This window comes from Myotis davidii, unplaced genomic scaffold, assembly GCF_000327345.1.
Source record: "Myotis davidii unplaced genomic scaffold, ASM32734v1 scaffold147, whole genome shotgun sequence".
Taxonomy (NCBI): domain Eukaryota; kingdom Metazoa; phylum Chordata; class Mammalia; order Chiroptera; family Vespertilionidae; genus Myotis; species Myotis davidii.
The window spans coordinates 5,607,696-5,631,076 of NW_006383010.1; the positions used below are offsets into that span (position 1 = coordinate 5,607,696).

Genomic DNA, 23,381 nt, shown 5'->3' on the forward strand with positions numbered 1-23,381 from the left:
GCGGCCCATCGCTCCCCTGGTTGCAAGTCTCATGGGGTCCCTTAGAGGTTGGGGGATACACGCCTGTTGGGGATGGCAAGGGCATGCTCCTAGGAGGGAGAGCACTCACTGGGTCCTTTGTCCTGAGCATATTTCTCTCTCTCTTGCAGGTGGAAATCTTAGTGCAGGTCTCAGGGAAGGGACTTAATAGAATATTCATCAGCTTCCCAGTGTGCTCTTTCAGGGTTGTGGCCTCACTGATTGGTTGGTGCCAGGACATGGGGTCATTAGTCAATGGAGCTGGTCCTGAGACAGCCACAGCGTCACTTGTCTGGTTTTGCTGCTTTTCTGGCGCTGAAATACAACTGAAGCCTAGATGTTATCTTTAGGGAGGAAAAGGTCAGGAGGTCTAAACCTCCTGACCAGGGATATGCTAGGGGAGGAGAGGTTACCCTGGGGGTGAAGTTCTTGTTTTCCCAGTTTTGCCCATTGCTAGGCAACTGGGGCTTTCTGACCTGGTGAGCTTCTGTACCTGACTCATCCATCATCCTTGCTCTGGGGCGGTCTAACAATAATATTTTTACTTTTTAAATTAGGTTTATCTGTGCCTCATGTAAGCCTTGGATAACAAATCATTGCTACTTCCTGACACTTTGAAGAATAGAACAGTTAAAAAATACTGACAAAATGTTACAGAAAGATGGTGTCACTAGAATTGCCTTTTATAACAAAACTAGAGGCCTGATGCACGAAATTCGTGCAAGAGTAGGCCTTCTTTCCCCCAACTGCTGGCACTGGCTTCCCTCTGGCACCCTTGACCCAGGCTTCCCTCGCAGCCCCAGCTTTTGTCCGGAAGGTTGTCCAGAAGGACGTCCGGTCTAATTAGCATATTATACTTTATTATAGATGGTGCCAATTCTAAAAATTTGTGGCCAACTAGCTATAAATCACAGGTTCCCACCCCACCTCCTTGAGTTCAATTAATGTGCTGAAATAGTTCATAGAACTCAGAGAAACATGTTACTAGGTCACTGGTTTATTAAAAAAAAAAGAACAGCCAGGTGGAAGTGATGCACAGGGCAAAGTACACAGAGCTTCCATGCCCTCTCCAAGCCGTCACTCTCCCATCTCCAGGTGCTCCCCAGCCTGGAAGCTCTCTGAACCCCAACCTCTTAGTGTTTATGGAGGGTCGTGATTGACTAAATCATTGGCCACTGGGGATTGATTCAGCCTCTAACTCCTTTCCCCTCCCTGGAAATCAGGAGTTGGGACTTGGAAGTTCAACCCTCTACACAGATTGGTTCCATTGCTACTTTCTAAAGGTCACGTCATTAACATGACAAAAGGCAGCTTTACTTGCAACACTTAGGAAATTCCAAAGGTTTTGGGAGCTGTGAGTCAGAAATTGTGGACGAAGACCAAATATGGATTTATTATAAATCACAAAATTGCAACTTCCTATCATTTTCTTTGTTTCACATAGCAAGTTCAGAAAGACAAAGCTTTGTTATCTTGATAAATTAATTCCCAAACATATATGCAGGTCAAGCTGTTGCAGGCAACCCAGAGCCCCCAGAAAAGGTGTTATAGGCCAGTCCCCTGAGTTGGAGGGAGAGGGCTGTCCCCTCCCCGGTTCTTGTTTTTCATAGAAATGAATTTAAATGAATGACCCTAATTGCGTTGTGATAAAGCTAATTTATTAAAGCAGTTAAAGCAAGCACGTTTATTAAAAAAGCAAGGTAAGGGAATCTCTCCCATCCAGCCAGAGTGCATATGGGTTTTCCCGGTTAGTGCCAAGGAAGTGAGTGTGGTGGGGGTTTGAAGAGTTATATACCCTTCAGTCTATTGGTTTCAGAATTCCTCTGCTGAATATTTTGGTACAGATTAATTCTCAAGGTCCCTTTTACTTTGTTGTGGCCTTCCTAGAGTTCATGAGAAGCACCTGGCAAGTTTATCTTGCCAAGCCTTGAGATTGCTGGCTTTCTGTTTAGGGAGTAAAAGAAAATAAAACTGTCCCTTTTTTGCCGCGCCCCCACCTCCCTTTCTGTTGTCTTTAGCAGCTCCAGGGTGATTTATGCTGTGTATTCTTTGGTTGCATTGAGAATCCTTCTCTCCTCCCCTTTCCTTTCCCCTCCTTCCTGCATATTTTTTTATTAGTTAGGAGAGGGGTATTAGCTATTTGCTCTCAAGTGTCCTTGGTTGGGGAAGATAAAGGCTTGCAGTTTACCAGCTGGCTGCAAATTGCCCACACTGTTTGGCTTTGTTTGATCTTCTTGTCTCAGTTTGCCTATTCCACTTGCTCTGAAATTTTCCTAGCTTTTCACTGTCCTATAACAAAGCCACAGACATATAATAGCACTGTTCTTCTATTAAAAAATAATGATTATTCTGGTACTTTAGACCTTTAATCACAGAATACAGGATTAAAATGGACTCATGGAAAGAGAATATCAAGAATCCACTTTACTAGTATATATATACTAGAGGCCCAGTGCATGGGACTGGTGCACTGGTGGGGGGTGCATGACCTGTGGGAATAGGCCTGCTGCTCATCACGGTCACCTGAGCGGCTGTGGACCTGCCCTCTGAGCGGCTCCTCCCACTGCAGCCGCTCATCCTGGTCAACCAAGCAGTGCTCTCACTTTGGGAACACACTGACCCCCGGGGGGCAGCTCTTGTGTTGAGCATCTGCCCCTTGGTGGTCAGTGTGCATCATAGCAGTTGGTCAACTGGTCATTCTGGTCATTCTGCCGTTCAGTCACTGGGCTTTTATTATATAGGATATACACATATATATGTATATATAGATGTATAGATATATAGACATATCCTATATAATAAAAGGCTAATCTGCAAATCGACCTAACAGTGGAATGACTGGCTGCTATGACGTGCACTGACCACCAGGGTACAGATGCTCAATGCAGGAGCTGCCCCTGGGTGGTCAGTGCACTCTCACAGGGGGAGTGCCGCTCAGCCAGAAGCCGGGCTCATAGCTGGTGAGCACACCGGTGGATGCGGGAGCCTCTCCTGCCTCTGCGGCAGCGCTAAGGACCCCTGGGGGGGGGTCCCGTACTGCAAGAGGGTGCAGGCTGGGCTGAGGGACACTCCCCTGCCCCCAGTGTACGAATGTCATGCACCAGGCCTCTAGTATATATATATATATTCACACACACATATATACATATTCTCATTGATTTCAGAGAGAAAGAGAGATAGAAACATCAATGATGAAAGAGAATCATTGATCAGCTGCCTCCTGCATGCCCCCCATTGGGGATTGAGCCCGCAACCTGGGCATGTGCCCTGACTGGGAATAGAACTACGACCTCCTGGTGGATAGATCGACACCCTATGAGCCACACTGGCCAGGCATCAATATATATTTTAATCAAATAGAATCTAAAGACTCGAGGGACTTGGGTATAAAATAAATTGAAGTTATTAGGATGGAAATAATTAGGCTTATGCTTCTTGGGGCCATCTAGGAAGTCAGAGTAATGTTTAAGTGAAGTCATTGTGTGAAAATCGAGGTGGTAACTAGGACAAATCTAGTGAGTCCCCCCAAAATGTACAGGAATGTTGCAGAAGGAATGCAGTTGATAAGGGAGAAGATGACAGATATGGAGGCTTGAACGAAGAGTCTACAATCAGAGGTGTTCTTGGTGAACAGGTCAAAACAATGGGAATGGAAGCAGCAGTCCAACATAATATAAGAATGCTTTCATGAGCTGAAGCTCATACCTGAGTTTACAAATCAAAAGAGTTCACATCACAGTTAGACTGCATTAAGGGGGAAATTCAGCACTTTGATAAACTGTGGCAAATGTTTACAGGTCATGGTTAAGTGGTAAAAAAAAAAAAGAAGAAGAAGTCTTACCTGTGAAGGAGCAAAGAAGGCATTTTGAATGAGCTGTGAGACTGGGAGAGAGAGCAGGAAAAGGGAGAAGCAATGTCAGGCCTGAGGAAGAAGAGAAAGATCCTATTTTGGATGAGCATCTCCTGTGGGCTGGTTGCACTGTTTCATTATTTAATTGACTACTCACCGTGATGCACAGTGGGGAAGTAGTAGTCTATTTTACAAAAGAAAAAACCTAGAAGCCCAGTGACTCAGGAAGGTGTCGCTGCTGGTCAGCAAGCACCACAGCCCCAGGGGAACCTTGTACATCATGCTTTCCCGGAATCAACTGGGAGAGAAAAAGAAAGCAAACGTTAGATAAAATGTTGGTGTCTGCCCCAGGAACATTGTTGTTTCTTAGGGAGAAAAAGATGGCTGTACATGGTGTTCCATTTCCCCAGAGCTATGATTTAAATGATGATAAGGTTGATATTTGTCTCTAGGCTTAACTATTTGACCTGGTCATAGATGTTGTTACATTTAAAGCTCTCACTGGTTTTATACTGAAACTAGAGGTCCGGTGCACGGATTCATGCACCAGTGGGGTCCCTTGGCCGGGCCAGTGGGGATGGGCCAAAACCGGCTCTTTGACATCCCCCAAAGGGTCCTGGATTGCAAGAGGGCGCAGGCCAGGCCGAGGGACCCCACTGGGGCATAATCGGGACCAGGGAGGGGCCGCGGGAGGGCTCCAGGGTGTGTCCGGCCCGTCTCGCCCAGTCCTTATCAGCCAGACCCCAGCAGCAAGCTAACCTAGCGGTCAAAGCATTTGCCCCCTGGTGGTCAGTGCGCATTATACTGACTGGTCAAACTGACGGACACTTAGCATATTAGGCTTTTATTATATGGGATAAGTCAGAGGCTTACGGAACAGCTAAGATAATCGGTTTCCTCAAATACAGAGTGAGAAGAGTTCAGTTATGTCACAAATGCTGGAGGGCTTGCTCAGAGCTGAGGGCATTACTAAGCTCTGAGGTAAAGCAACCAATGAGAGACAACTCCCTGCCCTTCTCGAATATAGATATTACTTCAGTGTGACTCATTTTAGTCACTATGTCGCCTGTGATATGCTTGAAGGAAGGACAATTTGCTGCATTCCTTTTGTGTCAACAGATGATAAAACATGGAGTTCATATAGAGTACAGCATTAATTCTTCTCCACATCCTTGCCCTCTCCACACTCAGGGGAGGAAGGCTTCTCATGACACACTTAAAAAAATTTTATTGTGCCCTGGCTGGGTGTTGCTAAGTGGTTAGAGCATTGGCCTGTGCACTGGGAGGTCATGGGTTCAATTCCCGGCCAAGGACACATACCTGGGTTGCAGGTTCAATCCCCAGCCCCATTTTGGGCAGGAGGAAACCAATTGATGGTCTCTCTCACATCCATATTTCACTCTCTCCTTTCTCTTCCCCTCCTCCCTCCCTTCCACTCTCTAAAAATCAGTGGAGCTGACTGGTGTAATTCAGTGGTTGAGCATCAGCCTATGAACCAGGAGGTCATGGTGTGATTCCTGATCAAGACACATGCCTGGGTTGTGGACTGGATCCCCAGTAGGGGTGGGCAGGAGGCAAAAGATCAATGATTCTCTCTTATTACTGATGTTTCTATTTCTATCCCTCTCCCTTCCTTTCTAAAATCAATAAAAATATATAAAAATAATAAAAATAAAAATCAGTGGAAAAAAGATCCTCACTCCTTGAGTGAGGATTAAAACTATATATATTTATATATATTATTTTTTTAAAAAAAATCTCTTCCAAACAGAATTGTCTCAAAATCAAAGAATATTAAAAAAATTTTATTGTAACATTTTATGATTCCAATATTCCAGAAGTTACCCTTAAAATGCTAAATAATACCATTGGATATTTTTAAAATATATTTTTATTGATTTCAGAGAGAAAGGGAGAGGGAGAGATAGAAACATCAATGATGAGAGAGAATCATTGATCTGCTGCCTCCTGCATGCCCCCTGCTGGAGATCGAGCCTGCAACCTGGGCATGTGCCCTGATTGGTAATCTAACCATGACCTCCTGGTTCATAGGCCGATGCTCATAATCATGATCTCCTGGTTCATAGGCTGATGCTCAACCATTGAGCTACACCTGCTGGGCTAACATTGAATATTTTAATTGCAGAATCAGACCAGTACTTTGAGATATGCCTCACTGATGAAGAAGATGGTATTTCTGTAAGGAAATACAAGTCCAATATTTTCTTCAAAGACATTAATGACTATTTTTTACTATTAAATTTTGTATCCATCTGTGCTGATTTGAGAGTGATCTAGGTTTTCCTCCAGATCTTAACAATGTTTACCCAACATGATTTAATAATAATCCTTAAGGTTTCTTGAGCCCTTAGTTCTCACATTGAGGAGTGCCCTACTTGAAAAGAATTGCCTTATGTAATCCTTACAGTATCTCTTTGGGAGTCCAGTTGGCATCCCCATTTAACACACTGGGAAACTGTTCTTGAAAAAGGAAATGTTCCTGTCCAACATCATTCAGTGAGCCAGGGGCAGCCCAGGACTCCTCATTTAGTCTGTCTGATGCCAGAGTCTCCCCTCTAACATGAAGCTACATGACATTTATGGGAAAAGCCAGCCTTTTCTTACTGGTTTATTAAGGCGTTTTTACTTTACACTACATTTCTTCAGTTCTGATATTTAGTTATTTTACCACAGTGTTTTAATTGCTATGCCTCTATCTTGTGTTTTAACGTCCACACAGTGTTCCTACCCTCATTTCTCTTTTAAAAATAATTGTGGATACTTTTATGTATTTATGTTCTAGATAAATCTGGTTACCAGTTTGGCATATTTCCCTTTTCCAAATGTTTTTAATCATTTGGATTTAAATTGCTTTTAATTTAAACATTATTTGAAGAGAAAGTGGAATATTTATAAAAAATGAAATGTCCTATTTAGGAACATTATATGTACCTCCTTTTATTCAGGCTTCCATTTATATACTTCAGTAAGTCTTTAAAATTTTCTTTGTATGTATCTTGCCATTATCTTACTATATTTATTCCTAGATATTTTCTTGTTTTGTGTGTGTGCATGTCATCCTTGCACAGGGGCCATGCTAAACTTTTCTGTATTGTTTCAACTTTAGTATATATGTCCTGCCGAAGTGGGCACTCTAGATATTTTCTAGTTTGATAACACCATACCTGGGACTCTTTCAAATACATTTCTATCATAAGTGTAGAAGATTGTTATATCTAGCCATCTTACTGAACGATGTTATTTCTGTATTTTTTTATGATATTGGTTCTTCAGATAGTGTTCCTACCCTCATTTCTCTTTTAAAAATTAGCAGTTCACCTGCTAATAATCAAATTTTCATTTCATTATTTAAAACTTCTTTTTTCTTCTTCTTTTTAAAATATGGCCTTTACTTATTTACTTATTTTTATTATCATTTTTTAAAAATCCTCACCTGAGGATATTTTTACATTGATTTTTAGAGAGAGTGGGGGAAAAGGGAAAGACAGAGAGAGAAATGTCAATGTGAGAGAAACACATTGACTGGTTGCCTCCTGCTGGAGCCCCGACCAGGGCCCTGGCAGGGGAGGAGCCTGCCACCAGGGTACATGCCCTTGACCGGAGTCGAACCTGGGACTCTGTTCCAGAGGCCGACGCCAAACCAGCTAGGACTATTTTAAACTTCTTTATCTGTTGCTTTGACTAGAGATTCTAGAACAAAGTTGACTATAAACCACGATAGTAGGAACTCTTGTATTTATATTGGTTAGTGTTTCACTTTTAATATTTGCTTTTGGTTTCTAACATAAGGAGTCATCTTAGTTTATACAGGTATGCTTTAGGAGAGTTTAGAGTTTCCCTTCATTCCTAAAGAGACCATTGAGGAACAGGTGGTTACCTGGAGTACATCCTGCCAGTTGTTGCCTTGCCCAGCTATGACTGGGCCTCCCATGAATGGCAGGGATTTCCTCTCCGTGCTTGGGGTTTCCAAACTGTTTCCATTATGTTTGGTGTGTTTTTGCTCTCAGCTCCACTACGGTTTATTTTTATGACCTTAAGTACTTATGGGTTAGCCTTGCCTCACATTAGAGTCGCTTCTTTGTTGTCATTTAGTGGAGTGGAAGTTATGATGCTCAGAAGCCTTAAGAGCTTTGCTGGCATTGCTCTCGGGCACTTGTCGTCCACAAAAGTGGGAACGAAGGGGCTGGAGTGGAGCTTGTGCAGCGCCTGTGGGTATCTCTCCCGCCGCACACCCTGCCATCTTCCTTCTGTAAAGCTGGGTGGGCCTTACCGGGGCCTAATTCAGGCTGCAGTTTGGTAATTAATGAGCTACGGCGCCCATGGAAGTGACATCATGAAGCCATTCTGTTTTCATTCTTGTGGTAAATTGCTTTCTATACACAGCCGTTAGGGTTCCATTACTTTTTTTTTTTTTTTAAGTTTTTGTTTGTTTCTTTTTTGGGGGCGGGGGGGGGAGTTCCATTACTTTTATTTCTTTTTTTTTTCACTTAAATTTTTATCCTTTGCTATATGTCTCTCTGGTTTTCAATATCTGGACGTATTTAATCATAACATTGAGGTTGATTAAGCTGATAGGTTGGCCACTTCTGATGTATAAAAACAGCAAAATCTATGATTCAACTTAATATATTATTGGACAGATAGGTCTTTCCAAGTTTTCATTATTAGTAATAATATTGCATTAACCACACACTGTTACATACAGCATTTTTCTTCTTTTGGATTTTTCCTTAGGATAAGTTCGTAAGGGAAGGAATGTCAAAGAATGGACATTTTACACGTTGACAAGTCACTTTCTAAAAGGGCTGTACTTACAGATCAGTATACATTACCATGACTGTACTAGTTTTACTCTAACTTCACCATTAGACATTATTATTTAAACTATTACTTTAATAACAATAAAACATTAGCTTGTTACTTGTGCCATTTTATTACAATTAACAATCATTTATTCAAGTATTCATTGATGAATGATATGTTTTTTTAGAAGTATGGTCTATCTGCACCCTTAGTCCATTTTATTTGGGTGTCATTTTTTTAAAATAGTCAATTTGAAAGTGGTTTTAATATACTATACATTACCCTATCCTCAATTCCCTAGATTAAATTCTTCATTTACATACGTTTTATTCCTCAGATGACAATCAAAACAAAACACATGATAAAAAAGAGAAGAAGATGGTGGTTCAGAAGCCCCATGGTACTGTGGAGTACACTGTAAGTATAAACAGGAAGTATGAATGTTTAATACTACTAGATTTATTTTTTTCCAAATATATTTTGATTTATTTCAGAGAGGAATGGAGAGGGAGGGAGAGATAGAAACATCAATGATGAGAGAGAATCATTGATTGGCTGCCTCCTGCACACCCTACTGGGGATCAAGCCCACAACTTGGTCATGTGCCCTTGACCGGAATCAAACCCAGGACCCTTCAGTCCGCAGGTCAGCGCTCTATCCACTGAGCCAAACCAGCTAGGGCAAACAATGAAGCTTCTTAAGACCTGTTCTAAGTCATTCTCTTCTCTCCATATTTTCTCCCTGGACAATCTCATGTAAACCTGTGACTTGAATTACCTGTGATATGCCAGTTTTAGGACTCCTTCCCAGACATGCTTTCTGAGTTTTAGAACCAAAGATTCAGTTGACTTCTCAACATATCCACTTAGACCTTCATGCTGGGTCTTTTTTTAAAGCAGCAGTGGCTCCATCATCCATACCTTTCTACAAGCCAGAACCTTATTCTTGACATTTTCCCATTGCTCTCCATGTTTATTCTTGCTTTTTGTAATCACCCAGCAAGTGTAGGCCAGATCTCTCTTCATTTTATTCTCTCATAGAATCATGTTCCTCTACATAGTTTATCTCAGTTTAACATTGTTGGTTCACAAGTGTGACTATCACTTTAAAGTCTATCCTGTGCCTTAATTCATATACCCACTGGACACTAGGGGATAGACACGAGACCCCTTTTTGGCCACCGTTGTACTGCTGCTGCTTGCAGGGTGCAGACCTCCGTACTGCGGAGTCAATAGCTGAATAGCGCTGTGCATGTGCTCATTACTGCGCCTCCACGTTATGTGGCGTACACTCATCCCTCTCCCTGCACCATGAGCTCCTGGAAGCCAGGAGCTGTTTCTGTTTATCCTAGGCCTGGCGTAATGTGGGCCACTGAATTATAGATGTTTTAATTCACATGGAAATAGCATTGTTGAGGAGTGTGCTGACTTCTAAGAAAAAATTAAGTGCTATTGCCATTGCCTGGCTGTATTTCCATCATGTTTACTTCGTTTCCACCAATTATTTGTGTGCATGCCAGGCTCCATATAAGGCAAGCAGCAGGACCAGACCCCTCCCCGGTGGTTCTTTGGGAGCGGTACGTCTTCTCCAAGCTTCCGCAGAGTCACCGAGAAGAGCCCTGACACAGGCGTTTCTTGCTCAGTGCTCTGTGAACATCTCTAAACATCTTTCTGTGGTTTGCTAGATAAACTCCGAATTAGTTCATATCAACAGGGGGTCGAATTAGTAATGCAGAAATGCCTAAATGTTTGGTTTATGTTATGGATATTAGTTTTACTTGGCAAGTTATTTTGTGTACTTTATTGGAAATAAAAAGCCATTCATAACTTTGTATTTAGAGAACCAGCCTAGTTCTTACTAGATTGCTTGTATTGCTCTCGAGCTGTAGATATTCAAGCATTCTGGTAAGTTTCAAATATTTAATGATAATCAGAATCCCTCTGAGGATCTGTGACTTGATTCTCTATGTATGTTTTGTCCCTGTTAACAATATTTAACTCTAAATTGTTAAAGTCTCTCCTTTCCTTAACTCCCTATACACAGTATCTTCTACAAGTTTTTTCATAAAAATATGAAGTGCTGTCAAGCAGAAATTATGATTATCTCTATTTGGTGGATGAAGAACCTGACACCCAGAGAGGTTAAGCAAATGACCCAAGGTCACACAGCTGGCACGTGGAAGATCTGGAATTCAGGGCCACCAGTTTGGGCTGTTGTCTGCATCCTCAGACTGTCTTGTATTGACTCCAAATTCTTAAAATCCCTGGATTTACATGTATAGGGGTGGGCAAAAGTAGGTTTCCAGTTGTAAGACAAATAAATAATACAATTAATAAATAATAATACAAAAATAAACTGTTTCACATACTCACAACTATAAACTACTTTTGTCTACCCTGAATTATATAAATACCTAATATTGGAAAAATATCTATATTTAATTTTTTTTTCATTTTTAGTACAGGTAATTTTGCTCAGGGTAGACGTTAGAGCATATATTGTTAAGTTTTTACTTTCGTCTACCTTGAATTATATAAATATCTAATATTGGAAAAATATCTATATTTAATTTATTTTTTCATTTTTAGTACCGGTAATTTTGCTTAGGGTAGACGTTAGAGCATATATTGTTAAGTTTTCAATGATTTAAAAACATGTATTTATATCCTAACTTTTTCTAGGAATGCTTTCAAGTAATTCAGTGTCACCTGTAACTATGAATTTGATTAGCCTGAGATAGTTTATCTAATTGGTGGGTTTTAATGGAGGGCAGTGGTGAGTTTAATTCTTTGCATCGTTCACAGTCTCCTGCAGCCATATCAAATCTCCACCTAATGCAAGGCTCACCTGGTGGAGACAGCTCTGTGCGCATTGCTGTAGGTGGGAACGTCTCCGTGATGGTCCCCTTGTGACCTCCCACTAACTAGGTCCGTCCCATGGTCCTGGAAGGGATACTGAACTGACCAGAGGCAGCGACTTCCTTTTCTTGGGCGGGGCTTTTTTTACTGTGAGGTTTCACATCTTATCACTGCCCTCTTTATTCCTGTTCTCTTTGTGTTAGAGAGAAAAGAACAACATCTATCACAGTTTATAGATTTATAGATTAACACTAATTGGTCATTTTTAATGACAGTGAACAATTATTGATAGCTAACCTAGATTTCTTTCAGCTTTTGTCTGTATTCATGTGTCAAATGTCTGAGTACCTTTTACGTGTCAGGCACTGTGGGGGGAAATGGCCGTTAACAGGCCACCATGCAGTAGCCTGTAGTAGAGTGAAGAGCCAGGCAAGGGGTCAGAAAACAGAGAAAGTAAGTAGTCCCAATTCCCCGATGGGTGGTACTGTGTGCTTTTTTTACTTCTTTTCTTCTTCCAGATTGGTATTGTACCTCATGGACCTCTGCTCCATACACCAAAGTTGTGCCAAAGTAAGTTTAGATATCTCTTAGTGAACAGTGCGATTGAAGATAAAGGAGCCCAGAAATGAGTAACATATAAAACATTCTTCCTTCAGACTGAAGGGTTGTGGGTTTGATTCTGGTTGAGGGCACATACCTCAGCTGTAGGTTCAAATCCCCAGCCCCAGTGGGGGCACATGTGGAGGCAACCAATCAATGTGTCTCTTTTACATCAATGTTTCTCTCTCTGTGTCTCTCTCCCCCTCCCTTCCACTCTCTCTAAAATTCAATGGAAAAAATACCCTTGGGTGAGGATTAACAAAAATAAATAAATAAATGAATAAATAAATAAATAACGAATTGATAATGTATTCATTCTTTTTCATAATATGTCTAGATGTATTTATTAATTTTTATTCATTCTTATCACCAATAGATTCTTATCTATCAAAAGGAAGTTTTTTTGTTCTGTTTTGCTGTATATATTGAATCTTGTCTGTTGGATTATTCTAGGCTGGAAGCCAGGACACCCTAAACTCCATAGCACTGAAATTTAACATCACTCCCAATAAACTAGTGGAAATGAATAAACTTTTCACACATACTATTGTTCCAGGCCAGGTAATGATTTTCTTGTTGCATATTACTTTCAAAATTTTACATTTATCTGTTATTGCCATTTTTAACGCCTCACTGTTAGTGTCATAGGGTTATCATCAGTGATCATGTGCATTGGGTTGAGTCTTTCCTTTAGGTCCGAGAATTCTGAAAGCAGTACTTAGGAACTGTTCAGAGACGAATGCTTTGCAAATAATTGACACAGTTTCCTTAACTATTACTAGTTTATGTTATAGATTTTTTCCCCCCTCGGGCATCAAAAAAAGTTTTTGCTATAAACTATCACACAGATATTCTTAGAATGTTTAACTTAGAATTGCAAGTTTTAGTTTAGTCCACTCATTGGAACCTCCAGTTGGCCAGAAGCATGCAGCTGGTATCTGAAGTGTGTGTGTGAGAGGAGGGGGTGCAGTCTTGTAGGGCTGAACCCATAACCTGTGGAATCTGATGCTATTTCCGGGTAGATAGTGTCAGAATTGAGTTGAATTCTTGGAACTCTGATGGTGTCTGAAAATTATTGGTGGGGGACCCCTGCCCTCCACATTGGAATTGGGTCCAGGAGCCTATTTCCTTGTATAACTGACACATAGGAGAGACCCTCAGGGCATATATTTACTAATTCAAGGCTAGAATTTACTAGAGCACAGTAAAAAACTCAGACTGATTCACTATTCTTTTACTCTGTCATAAACAGATAGTTTATTGGTACTTGATTAAGGTCCAGTAGGCAACAAGAGGTGTAAGGACTATTGAAGTATGCCTACTGTGAGGATGCGAATACCAGGAATAGGCACTCTGGCTTGTTCTTTTTTGCCTTGTAGTAGCTTTTTGACTTGGACAAGTCACTTTCTTCGTTGGACTTCACTTTTCTAGTCTCTGAAGTGAGGGGTTGGGCTGCATTGTCTTCCGTGTCCACCAGCCGTTGTTATGCTGCCCAGCACTCTTCTAACTAAACAGTTCGGTGCGGTTAGTTGTTCCAGGATTTGGCTGTCCTCTTGGTTTTGCCAGCAAAGATAAGGAATTGAGAAGAGTAGCACTGATTGAGGGGCTTTCAAAAACTGTAGATGATATTTTGCTTTCAAAGATTTTTATGTAGACTGTCTTGGAGCTTGGAGGGGTAGGCATCCCTCTCGTCTCCGTAAATCTGATTAATCAAAACTGGTTTTATCTGCTCTGGATTCAGAAAATTTGAGACTCACCTGTCTAGTGACTCAGTTGATGGTCACCTTGAGGTAGGAAAGAGAACTGGTATGGCTGGGTGAGTGACCCACCACACGTCAGAGGTGATTTTCAGAGGAGGTTACGTGGGAGCTTATTGAACTAAAACTTTACTCTAGACTTTCTGATGTTTCATAGCCAGTTCCATTGCTTACCTGTCCATTTAGGAGCCCAGATTTTCAGTAGTAATTCCTTATTTTTCCTTAATGTCGATTTTCCCACCTTTATCTTAATGTGTCTTTTGTTGTTGGCTCATTTTATTTTTTCTGGATGGAAGAGAGCTTTAAATAACTAAAGTTAAAACAGAGATATGCCTGGACGGTTGGGAGAGAGTGAATAACAATATTGAACAGCTGTTATATTATTAGCCCTGAATTGTGTTTTATAACATTAGAGACCATAATATTAAGATTATATTTAATATATACCGAAAGGTGCCGTGTCTCATTAAAAGAGTGTTGAATGACAAGATCATAATAACATTTCGGAACCAGATTTTTATTTTTGTTTCTAGGTAATCGAGACAGTGATGGAAGGGAAAGTATTGAGATTATTGATAATACGGTGTATAGTTTATCATTAAGGACCTCACTACATTATCACTCAGGGCCTGCTTGGAGTTAGCAAAGCTGGATTTGTTTTCATCTCTTTCTAACACAGAGGTCCTGCTTGGAGTTAGCAAAGCTGGATTTGTTTTCATCTCTTCCTAACACAGATGTCATGTTTAGAAGCATACCGTGTACTGCTATGTACTGTGCTCTCCAGGCTTCATTGGACCCACCTGCTTCACATGGCTTGTGCAGAATACTCACTCACCTTGCTCTCCACTTCATGAGCTTCTGTAGTCTGTAGGTGTGTTCGGTACCCTTTGCACTGCACACGTTCGTATTGCTGCATACTGTTTCACGGATTAGTCTGAAGACCTCAAACTGCTTATGAGTTCGGTGAAAGCCAGCTAGGTCTTAGTTGTGCCCTTCACATGATACTGTGCGGAGAGTAACTGCTCTAAACATTGCCTAGGGTTTGCCTGATCCTCAGTACTCACCTTGGTTTTCTTTTCTATTCTCAGGTTCTTTTTGTGCCAGATGCCAACTTGCCCTCTAGTACCTTAAAGTTATCATCGTCCAGTCCTGGTGCTACTGTCTCTCCTTCATCATCAGATGCAGAATATGACAAACTGCCTGTATGTATGGCATTCATGTACTGAAGTGCATATTTGTGTATGAACTTATAAATATAGACTATACAGGGTGTCCCCCAAAATGTAAACACACTTTGTATTGATTATAAAGTTAGTGTTTATTAACATACAGTTCATTTTCAAAATTAAAAGAATCTGCAGCAATGAATACTTTATTTTGTCAATGTCTGTTTTCAAACTGATGACCGTTCTGGTCCAGGCACTGCTGATAACGCGAAGCAACAGAATTGCAAATATCAAGAATCATTTCGTTCGGTATTTGTGCACCTACAATTTATTGACTGTTGCTGGTTTTGTACCACAAACTTTAATTTTTATGTGTCCCTGTAAAAAAAAAGTCTAGTGGCACGTTAGGATAAATTGTCTTTGTTCAAAGCTTAGACTGGCTTCAGCCATTATTTCAAATCAGTTAAACATGAAAAGGAGTAAAAATGGAGTTAGCAGCCATTGAAATGTGTATACAGTTTTGGGGGACACTTTACATGTTCCATGTTCTTTTTCTCAAGATTTCAACTTAAATTTTCCCCAGAGGAGCGGAGTTAGGTGTAACTTGTTGTTAACTGAGAGAATGCATTTTATCCAGAAGAAGCCTGTTCACATTTAAAGTCTCAAAGGCAAAACACATGCCTTGTTTACATAGGTATGATGTTAAACTCTCACCAAAACCGGTAGTTTATTTGTACTCCTTTTATTCCTTTTCCTAAAGAAATTGAACCATGAGTCAACTGTGAATTCTTTTATTTAGGTTATTTTCTAAGCTATTGGATGAGCCATTTTTTATGGGTTCATAGATATGTACTTTTTACAGATTTCCTGTTTGATTTACATACTTGTTATATATATGTAATATTTTTGAATGACCAAAGACATTTGTCTTATATATGTTTAAGTTAAATAGAAGCAGGTTTTTACAGGGAACTTGTGTGGCTTGATTTATGTAAGTAATCTGTTCTGAGAAATTGCTTCTAGTTGATGTTGGAAATTTTTGCTTTGTAAAGGATGCTGACTTAGCAAGAAAGGCCATAAAACCCATTGAAAGAGTCTTATCCTCTACTTCTGAAGAAGACGAGCCTGGCGTGGTAAAGTTTTTAAAAATGAATTGTCGATACTTCACCGATGGAAAGGTATGTGGCAGTACAGTTTATTTCCTTTTCGTGGCATCTATGGGAAACTAAGCTAGCTTTTACATTACTGAAGGCAGGCTCCCTTAAACTATCTTGTCCCGTGTCAGCATAAGATTTCACACATGCCCGTTAGTTTTCCCCAGTTGAATGCCTGGCATTTTACTTATTGAGGGAAATGTGATCAGTGCTTCTTTGTGACCCTGGATTCAGCATTTTATTTTCAGTTCTTGGTCTATGAATTGTTAGGGGGACAGTGTAGTATACGTTTAACAGCAAATGATGGAGTCAGACCCATTGAATTTAAATTCTAACTCTGCCACCCATTAGCTGTGAGACCATGGGCACAGTGTTTAAATTTTCTGAGCTTCCATTTTCCTCATCTATAAAATAGGAACAGTAATAAAATTTAATTAGTGGCGTATTGCAATTAAAAGGGAAAATTCATGTGAAGAGCTTAGTACCTAACCTGGAAAATGGTGAGTTCTCCGCCCTTCTGCTGGAGATGCTGGTATTAAAATGTCTGCTGTCGTGTGTTTAGTTTTTTGGTTGTTGGGGTTTTTTTTACAAAGAAAAAATCCAACTTTCTTCCTCTGAAGAAACGGTTATGTTGATAAAATGGATTTCCTATCCTCATAGTAGAGACCTTATGGCAGGTTCCAAACAACAGGAAAATGGGTATTGATACAGACTTGTAACCTTTTCAGTCAAGAAGAAGTAATGCTTGAGATGCACAACATTTTGCAAAGATTATTACTGAAGTCATTAAGGGCACAAAATGAATTATTTACCTAAAGGGATTCATCTGTATTCTCCTGTCTTTGGTGGATAATATCCCTGTGGCCATCCAGGTCTATAATATAAACTGACCAAGCTTCAGACAAAAAAATGTTGGTTTTTGCTTTGAATTTCCATAGTTCAGCTATATGCACTTCTGCAAAAATGTTATATTCCTGTCTGTGTCAAATTTTCCTGGATGTAGGCTTTCTAAACATTTTAGAGAGAAATACTAGGACCGTTCTTTGGGACTGTGAGTCGGAGACAGCTGCTCCCTTAGCACAGCACCATACACTTGTTGGACACATGGTGAATACGTGCTGAGTGAATTGTAAAGCACCCGGTTCCCCATCGGGAATGCATCTGGAACAGCCCCTCTCATTTTACAGACAGGAATTGGGGAACCTGAGACTTACGTGTGTAACCCAAGATCCCAGCACAATTTTACTACTGTAGCAGCTGTACCAGAACCAGGCTTGGTTGATTGCCACAGATTTTCTCTGCCTCACCCCACAGTACCCAACACTGCATTTCTCCAGCCCTCTTAAAGGGGCAGAATTGTCATGTAGGAGTCTGTGGTTCACCAAAGTCAACGGAATGACAGCATGAGTTCATTAAAGCTCTGTGGCGGTTGTATTTCTGCCCGTAGTGATTCTGTCCTGTTCATTTGTCCTGCAGGGTGTGGTCGGAGGTGTCATGATTGTCACTCCTAACAACATCATGTTTGATCCTCACAAGTCCGACCCCCTGGTCATTGAAAATGGGTGTGAGGAGTATGGCCTCATTTGCCCCATGGAAGAGGTGGTTTCCATTGCCCTCTACAATGACATTTCCCACATGAAGATCAAAGATGCCTTGCCATCGTAAGAGACATTTCTTGTTTATCAGGAAAAAGGGGGGGCGCAGAGGTTCTTGAGAGAATTAAATGCAATTAAAAGGTGAGAGCATTGGCAGGAGCAAGAGATTGTGTGGCGGTGAATTTGAAGGTAGATATTTGTGCACTAATAATAGAAAGGGAAGGTACATCTTTACAGAAAGACTTCTCTCCTTGTGAGATTATGTTTGATGATCCAAGATACAGGGCTAATGATAGCTGGGAAGAGAGAAGAGTTAAGAATTGACTGCTAATATGCTGAAATTATTTCCACGTTGTACACTATATAAATACATTTCCGTCTAATGAACAATGAGCAAAATAGGTTGTATGAGTGGAATCAGTGTGAAATGAACTTAGTATTATTGGCTCAGAATTCCATCACTTGTTTAAACGTTTAAAATAGCTTAAAATTTTATCATTACTAAAAATTGCATGGTAAAACAACTATAAATTAGCTGCAGTGTGCAAATAGTTTTTAAGTGTGTGTAAAATCTCTCCATCCTCACCTTTAGGGCTTTGTATTTTTTGTGTAGGACATTTGGCAACTCCAGCTGCCACAGAAAATAGGAAGGGAACAACTGAAAGGATTATTGATCATCATTAGGTTCCTGGCTGAGTCTAGAAAACATGAATCAAAAGCAGATTTGGTTGACACAGCTATGTACTTTGTCCCAGCAGAGCTTGGCAGCTGCAGTGCAAAAACAAACAAACAAAAAAAAAACCCAGATGACTAAATTAATCTCAGCTTGGAATAGGTAGAAGAACAAGAAGGGAGAGGTAGACAATATAAAGGTAGTACAGGAGGCTGATTAGAGTGCAGTCAAACGTATTCTTTCTGGGGGTCAAGCTAGGTAAGGAAGGAAGCGACGAGAAAGGGGTTTGGATGATAATGGAAGAAAGTTTTGCTTATACACCAAAAACGTGAAAAGGTGGGTTTCTTTGTTGTAGGCCTTCTTGTAGCCTTTAATATGAAAAATTAAATTTTGGTCCTAATATGGAAAGGATACCACATTACACATTTGTTTGACGCTAGGATTGAAGCATCTTTAACATCTGAATGCTAGTGTTGGGCAGCACATTTCTGTGTGCAGGTTCCTGTGGAACAGACTTTGTCAGACATTTTTTAGCATGTGGCACTTAGGGACTCAGTGAATGCTTATTGAATTGAAGTGAATTATGAATTAAAGAGGCTTTTTAAAGCATTTGTCAGAATCTAGCAATTATGTAGGCTCTTATTTTCTATTGGAAAAAGCATGGATGTTCCATGCAAGTGATTTATTAAATAACTGGGAAGACAGTCTTATAACTTGAGAACTTGGTAGTTCTTTGTTGTTTTATTGTCATAATTATTTCAAAGCCAGAATAATAAAGTATTACCTGAATATGATCTCGCCTTTTTAGAAAATAAAGTGATTTCTGAAATCTGAAAATGTTATTTTTTGAAAGGGTTTGTATATCTCTGTGTTTTAACCCAGTGTAGACACTAAGGTGAGTGAAAACCTACTTGAGACATGTAGGGTTACTCAAGACATTTCCAGTCATGGATTAACACGTGTGGTTGTGTTTTGTTTTACCGATTATTTTAAATTTTGGAAAACATGTTTAATCAATATTTTTGTATTACTCAAACTGGATAAGAAGGAAAAATAAATTGACTGCAGCCCAGGACAGTAAGTTTCAGCTGATAAGCCAATTGCCCATTGCCATAAAATAAGATGATAACAGTTATAAAATGAAAGAGTTAAGAAGTTTAAGCTTAGCGAAGAAATGTGAACTAAGTATTATAAGTAAGAGTTTATTTGGCTTATTTACTCTTCTATAAATTTTTAAGTTGTAAAATGGAACAGGTACTATATATTCACGTTAATAGTGGAAGCTTCCTCTTGTTCCCTTGGGAATAGAAGGATGTCTGTCTTTGGAAGTGTTAGATCCTAAGCCATGAAACCCAAAATTAGGGTTCACTTTATAGGATGGTTAAATGTATAGCTACTCAAGGAGCCATTCAGAATTAATGTAGTTGGTTTACTTACTATTTTATAAAAAGGAAAAGTTTTAAATATTTAAGGAAGTTTAGTCATAGTACTAAAACCTTTCCTCTCCTTCATGAAAATCAGGAGCATTATTTCATCATTGGAAGCCTAGTGGGAGACATCTCCATGCTCATTAATGACTTCCAAAACCCTCCATGTCTTCTAGCAGGATATGCAGCTTCCATGGTTCTTTGTTTTGCCACTTCTTATGTTTCATTTTGAAGTTAATTTTTAAATTTCATTTTCTTATTCTGAAATCATTTAAACACATTTAAGTTGTGGTCTATTTATGTTTTGGTTTTCAGCTGGGTTTTGTTTTGGTTTTTGCTTTTCCTCCATTTTGTTTTTGTTTTGCTTTTAACATTCCATGTGCACCCACCATTTTTCCCTCAACAGTGACCTACCTCAGGATCTTTGTCCTCTGTACAGGCCTGGAGAATGGGAAGACCTGGCTTCGGAAAAGGATATCAACCCCTTTAGTAAGTTTAAATCCCTCAGCAAGGAAAAACGGCCGCATAGTGGAGAGAGAACCATCACTGCAGATTCCAAATCCACAAGGCCTTTGGAGAAACCAACAGAATACACACACACGCAGCCCTCAGACAGCTCTGAGTCAGGACAGCTAAAGAACCTGGAATCCTCTGTGGAGGCAACCGAGGGATCTACCACAGCAACGCAAGTCAGCAAGCAGCCTCCTGACCCTCCTACTGAATTGAAGTCTGTCGCCAAAGAAAATTCCCTTCTAGGAGAAGAAGATGACTTCGTTGACTTGGATGAGCTGCCTTCCCAAAATGATAGTGGGATGGACAAAAGAGACACCTCAAAGGAGTGCCTTTCTCTCCACCCAGAGGAGCAAAGGAAGGCTGAGTCACAGGTCATCAGTTCTGCCACGGACATGCAGGCGCAGTCAGCCCTGAGCTTTTCAAGAACAGAAAGTGATGCTGAACTGAAGGGGGCCCTAGATTTAGAAACCTGTGAAAAACAAGATAAAATGCCCGAGGTGGACAAGCAATCTGGTTCTCCCGAAAGCCAGGTGGAAAACACGTTGAACATACATGAAGATCTAGATAAAGTTAAACTCATCGAATACTACCTTAGTAAGAACCAAGAGGGGTCACCTGAGAACTTGCAGAAGGCAGAATTAAGTGATGGCCAAAGGATTGAGCCAGGGGGAATAGACATCACTCTCAGTAGTTCTCTTCCCCAGGCCGGTGAGCCCCCAACAGAGGGCAATAAAGAGCCAGATAAAAACTGGGTGAAGGAGAGAGCACCCCATCCCCTACAGCTGGGCTCTCCTACAGAAGAAAATCTGAGTCAAGAGTCTCTAGGCAACTCTTTGGAATCTACCCAGGACAAAAGCTGCCAGGGCGCACAAATGGATAATAAGTCTGAAATCCAGTTATGGCTGTTAAAGAGAATTCAGGTACCTATTGAAGGTAAGCCACTTCTGTTCACTATCTTTCTATTCTGTTGTATAGTCGGCCTTTCTTACATAAGCACATGCACAAGTAGTACCATTTGAGAGGAGTGTTTTCTCAATAGAGCAAATCTTTACTGATAAATTAATACTTGGGAAAATTAGCAATATATGCTATCTAATTTAGAACCTTAGGGCAGATATCTATTTCAAAAGTAGTTGGTTTGTTTTTTTATCTTTCAAGTAAATTTCCTTTTTGACATTGAATTTCTAAATCTAAAGGAGTTTAAAATATTTTTGAAGATAGTTCTAAACTGTTGCATTATGGCGTGACTGGGTCCTCAGTATCACTCTTGTATTTTTGCCTGGCCGGCACAGCTCAGTGCTTGAGTGACCAACTGTGAACCAGGAAGTCACAGTTCAAATCCCATCCAGGGCACATGCCTGGATTGCAGGTTGTGGGCTCGATCTCGATGCAGGAGGCAATCAGTGGTTCTCTCTCATCATTGATGTTTCTCTCTCTCTCTCCCTCTCCTATTCTCTCTGAAATCAATAAAAAAATATATATTTTTTTAAAAGTATTGTGTCTTGTCACAATTCTTCACTGATTGGTATTATGTTGGTTTTTATGCTTATTCACAGTACATAGCATCTCATGTGATGTAGACCAAGCTGACGCGTCCAAAGCTTTCTCCTTCCGTACTCAAGAAGCTCCTTTGGTGTTCTGAAAACTTTAATTAGTCCCAATGTGATGATGATATGTGATGTTTCTCCCATATGTTTTGACTTTCCATCACTATGAGGGGATTAAACACTATTCTTTGTAAGTTGAAAGGTTTTGCTGCCGCCAGTGTTGTCAGTATTGAGGAAGATATTTTGCATGTGTGATTCAGATATACTTCCTTCGAAAGAAGAAAAAAGCAAGACTCCACCCATGTTCCTGTGCATTAAAGTGGGAAAACCGATGAGGAAATCCTTTGCCACACACACGGCAGCCATGGTCCAGCAGTACGGCAAGCGAAGGAAGCAGCCCGAGTACTGGTTCGCTGTTCCTCGGGAGAGGTGAGTGTGGGCCAGCACGGAAAAGCTGCTGGTTGGTTAGATCCTCATTGTATCTTGGGTTTTGGGGTTTTTTTTTAAACTTAATTTTAAAATACTTCATTTTATTCTTAAATAAGAGATTTCTCTTACACATTTTAGAATTTCTAGAAGAATATTATTTGAGTATAGCTTTCTGCTACAGGCCATCATAGAACTGCATGCTGAACCACTTCCATAACTTTCTAAGCAGTGGAATTTTAAATGAAGGAAGAGTTAGCTATTCTCAAGTGCTGGTAATTGGAAGCGTTCTTCCGTTGAGAAGAGAGGAATTCCATGGAGCAGATCCACACCCTCTAAGTGCCATAGAGAGGCCTAAGTAACTTTTAAAGTGCCCATTATTCTGGGGAACTGAGGATTGCTTTGGCCTTGTGGAGGGCGTATCTGTGACTCGGCAGCTGGAGAAATGTAACATGAGATCGCGTGGTTGGGTCGAGGGAATGCACACCTTGGAGAGATTTGCATTATAAATTGCCAAAGAAGAAATGTTATTGGTTGTGTCACAGTCCAGGATGGCAGGTAGTGGCATAGGAATTCTTCAGCGGTGCATCACCGAACACATTTTTATAATAAAAATAGGGAACATTATTTTTAGAAAAAAAACGATTCTCCCTTTGTATATGTGGTAGAATAAAAATGTCTTTATAAAGGCCTTACAGTTGGTTTTTAAAATTGTTAAACCCACACATATTTCTTTTTCCTAATTATTCATCCAGCCTCATCATCTGGTCAGACATTTTGGCACACACCTGCCAAGAACACATATACTCAACAGGCTTCCTTGAGCATAAACTGCTCATAAAGCAAAATTAATTTCCAAGCAAGGGTACACTTTCGGGCTGATTAGTACTCAGAATGAGAATTCTCATCAGGAATTGCCTCATTTTAATAAATTATAGTTTAATCTGGAAAATAAATAGGATTAAAATGCTCG

At 40.3% G+C, this 23,381-nt stretch overlaps 1 protein-coding gene across 6 annotated transcripts in view; it reads left to right on the forward strand.

Annotated features, from left to right (window-relative positions):
* Nucleotides 1–23,381, forward strand: part of NCOA7 (nuclear receptor coactivator 7) — a 119,947-nt gene that overhangs the window by 69,727 nt on the left and 26,839 nt on the right. For 5 of the 6 annotated variants that reach the window (XM_015557821.1, XM_006778449.2, XM_006778450.2 and 2 more), the window contains exons 4-10: nucleotides 9,030–9,109; nucleotides 12,604–12,711; nucleotides 14,996–15,109; nucleotides 16,126–16,251; nucleotides 17,704–17,888; nucleotides 20,329–21,368; nucleotides 22,243–22,411. In XM_015557821.1, coding sequence (XP_015413307.1) covers nucleotides 9,030–9,109; nucleotides 12,604–12,711; nucleotides 14,996–15,109; nucleotides 16,126–16,251; nucleotides 17,704–17,888; nucleotides 20,329–21,368; nucleotides 22,243–22,411 — 1,822 coding nt within the window. The remainder of the gene's footprint in view (nucleotides 1–9,029; nucleotides 9,110–12,603; nucleotides 12,712–14,995; nucleotides 15,110–16,125; nucleotides 16,252–17,703; nucleotides 17,889–20,328; nucleotides 21,369–22,242; nucleotides 22,412–23,381) is intronic. The other variant, XM_006778451.2, reaches the window with a different exon arrangement.